At 40.9% G+C, this 2500-nt stretch overlaps 1 protein-coding gene across 1 annotated transcript in view; it reads left to right on the top strand.

The window, feature by feature from the left end:
- LOC138060048 (centrosomal protein of 95 kDa-like) overlaps positions 1-2500 on the top strand; it is a 70679-nt gene that overhangs the window by 47878 nt on the left and 20301 nt on the right. The window contains exons 14-15 of the mRNA XM_068905731.1: positions 679-801; positions 1466-1710. Coding sequence (XP_068761832.1) covers positions 679-801; positions 1466-1710 — 368 coding nt within the window. The remainder of the gene's footprint in view (positions 1-678; positions 802-1465; positions 1711-2500) is intronic.

The following is a 2500-nucleotide window of genomic DNA, read 5'->3' as shown; positions in this document are numbered from 1 at the left end:
TCATCTCGAGGCTCTGGAGAATAAACATAAGGATTTGTATGTACTTGACTTGAGATGACTGCTCGCAGTCCCTTCTGAGTTAGTCGAAACGCCCGCTTCGGTGGCGCAAGCGAGGCGAGAGCAGAATGGTAACTCTCTATCACCATTCTCCCCTTGGCTCGCTTGCGTGACCAAAGCGGGCGATTCAACTAACTCAGAAAGGGCTGCAAGCAGTCTAGACTTGACTTGTCTTGAGCCTTGAGATGATATACATTTTCTTTATGACTGAATATATTTTAGTACATCGAAATTGGGCTATTAGGGTTCAAGGCAAAAGAAAATCTTGCCTGACTTACAGTGCGACGCGCCATACCGTGGCCAGCTAACAAAGTTTTTTACAAATTATTTGCCAAAAAGGGTTTGCGAATTTGATTGACAGTCACGCCTCCTTGCAAAGTTCGTACGGTTGTAAGTTGAACACCGTTGGATGGGTTTTTGAATTGACTTATTTACACGTAGTTGGCAAATGTGAAAGTTTGTTGGGTGGCCACGGTAAGGCGCATTGCACTGTAACTAAACTGAACCATTGAAACGTTTCACGCTTTTGGAGGGTGAAATCACACTACGAATTTATTGACTAAATAAACTATCCATAAAATGGCCAGAGTAGTGTGAATTCTGTATCGTATTGTGTACCAGATTATGGAGACGTTTCATCACCTACTACCCCAAAGATGAAAGCTGATATATCAACATCGCGACCGAAAAGTCTCCTCGGAAACAGAAGAAAGTCCCCTCGAACGCCTCGCGCTTACAAATCTGGTTTGTATCCTTCCTTAATTTCCTTAAAACTACGTTGTTTAAAACTCCATTCAATTTATCCAGGTATTGATAAGGTCTGAAAACGGGAATCCTCAGAAAGAGTCAGAGCTTCATAATTTTTTTAGAGGATTTGACAATAGCATTACCCCTACTGACATGTTACTTCATTTTCCATAGACCATTAACGTTACTTCATTTAACACTGCTTTCATTTGATTTTGAACGAAATACATGATTCAGAACTGAAACTTCGACGGGTAATTATATCGGAACAAGTTTAAACAATCTTGGAAGCGGATGTGAATTTACTCACTTGGGGCCGGTTTTTCGAAGCCTGGTTAGCGCTAACTGTTGGTTAAGAGGTATCAATTCATAAATGCGTTTCCATGGTATTTAACGCTGGTTAGCGCTAGCCATGCTTCGAGCAACCCTTTCCAGATCTGTTTTGTGTTTGCCAAGCAGTCAGCGGGAATGTGTCAAAAACAATATAGTCCAGAACCGTTTTTATCTCTGGTCATGAAGCAGGGGCTAGTCCTGCGTGGAGTGTGACCGAAATCGCAATGTTTTCGTGGCAATAAACCCGGTTTAGCAAAACTCTTACTTCAAACAACTCTTCCTAGGTAATAAGAATATACGTTGTTATTCGTATCTGCTCTTCATTTAGAATCAACCGACGAAGAGTCATCCCCCGAACGCCCTCCGCGGCGCGGTGTGACATTTCGAGACACGGTGGAAACCTTTCCAGTTTCTGGAAGAATGGATCAATTAAGACGCCTGCTGTATGAAGAGGCTGAGGAAGAGCGGAAACGACACACCAAAGACATGCGTAGGACATACCAGAGCCAATTAAAAGAGATTCAGCAAGAACAAGAAAAGGAGAGGGCCTTACATTATAAACGAAAAATGCCAGTAAGTCGCTTAGACAACTAATCAGAAAATTAGAATCGCTGGGGAATAACTAATTTTGAACTTACCGCAAAGGAAACTATTTTCAAAGCGCGTTTCGGTAAGCATAGTAATAGGAGATCGCTTTAGTGTGGAAGAGTACAAAAATGGTGACAAATAGCATTTTTACAAGTGATGAAAATAGATCGTAATGCCTTATTACAAAGCACTGTGTGATAGAAATGCGGACAAACAATCGCAAAATTGTCTTTGTTTTTGTCCGCATAATATATAGATTTAGCCAAGCCTAAAAGTGGAGTTCCCGGGTTATTTATTATAACTGGCTGTAGGGTTAGTGAAAATAAAGGGTTTGGGAATTGTCCGCGTTTTGGTGTTTACGGTTACAAACAAATCCTCAGCAAGCGAACGGAAAAGGTAAGAAGCCATTTCAGAGTCAACAATCCACTTTATCTCTGAGAACGAAGTCATTCACATTTTGGAGTGTTTCATGGAAACACGCCAGCTTGGCTAATGACAAGAATCGGCAAAATACGGCAACCAAGAAAGGACAAACTTCAAACAAGATCTCCAACAAATTACCTGTACATGCTTTAAAGTAAACAAACTTCTGAAAACACAAGCTAGTGATATTTCTCCTTAACATAACAGCAAAATTTTCTTGTCACTGTAGAGCCACATCCAAAAACAATTAGGCAAACGGAGTAAAAAAACCCCTTGTTGAATTGTTCGCTCACATTTTAGAGCAAACAAACAAGAACAATAGGGCAGCCACGACACGTCACAATTATTCAAG

Source organism: Montipora capricornis, chromosome 8 (assembly GCF_036669925.1).
Source record: "Montipora capricornis isolate CH-2021 chromosome 8, ASM3666992v2, whole genome shotgun sequence".
Lineage (NCBI taxonomy): Eukaryota > Metazoa > Cnidaria > Anthozoa > Scleractinia > Acroporidae > Montipora > Montipora capricornis.
The sequence above is the reverse complement of the archived record's forward strand: the minus strand, read 5'-3'. Positions and strand labels throughout refer to the sequence as shown.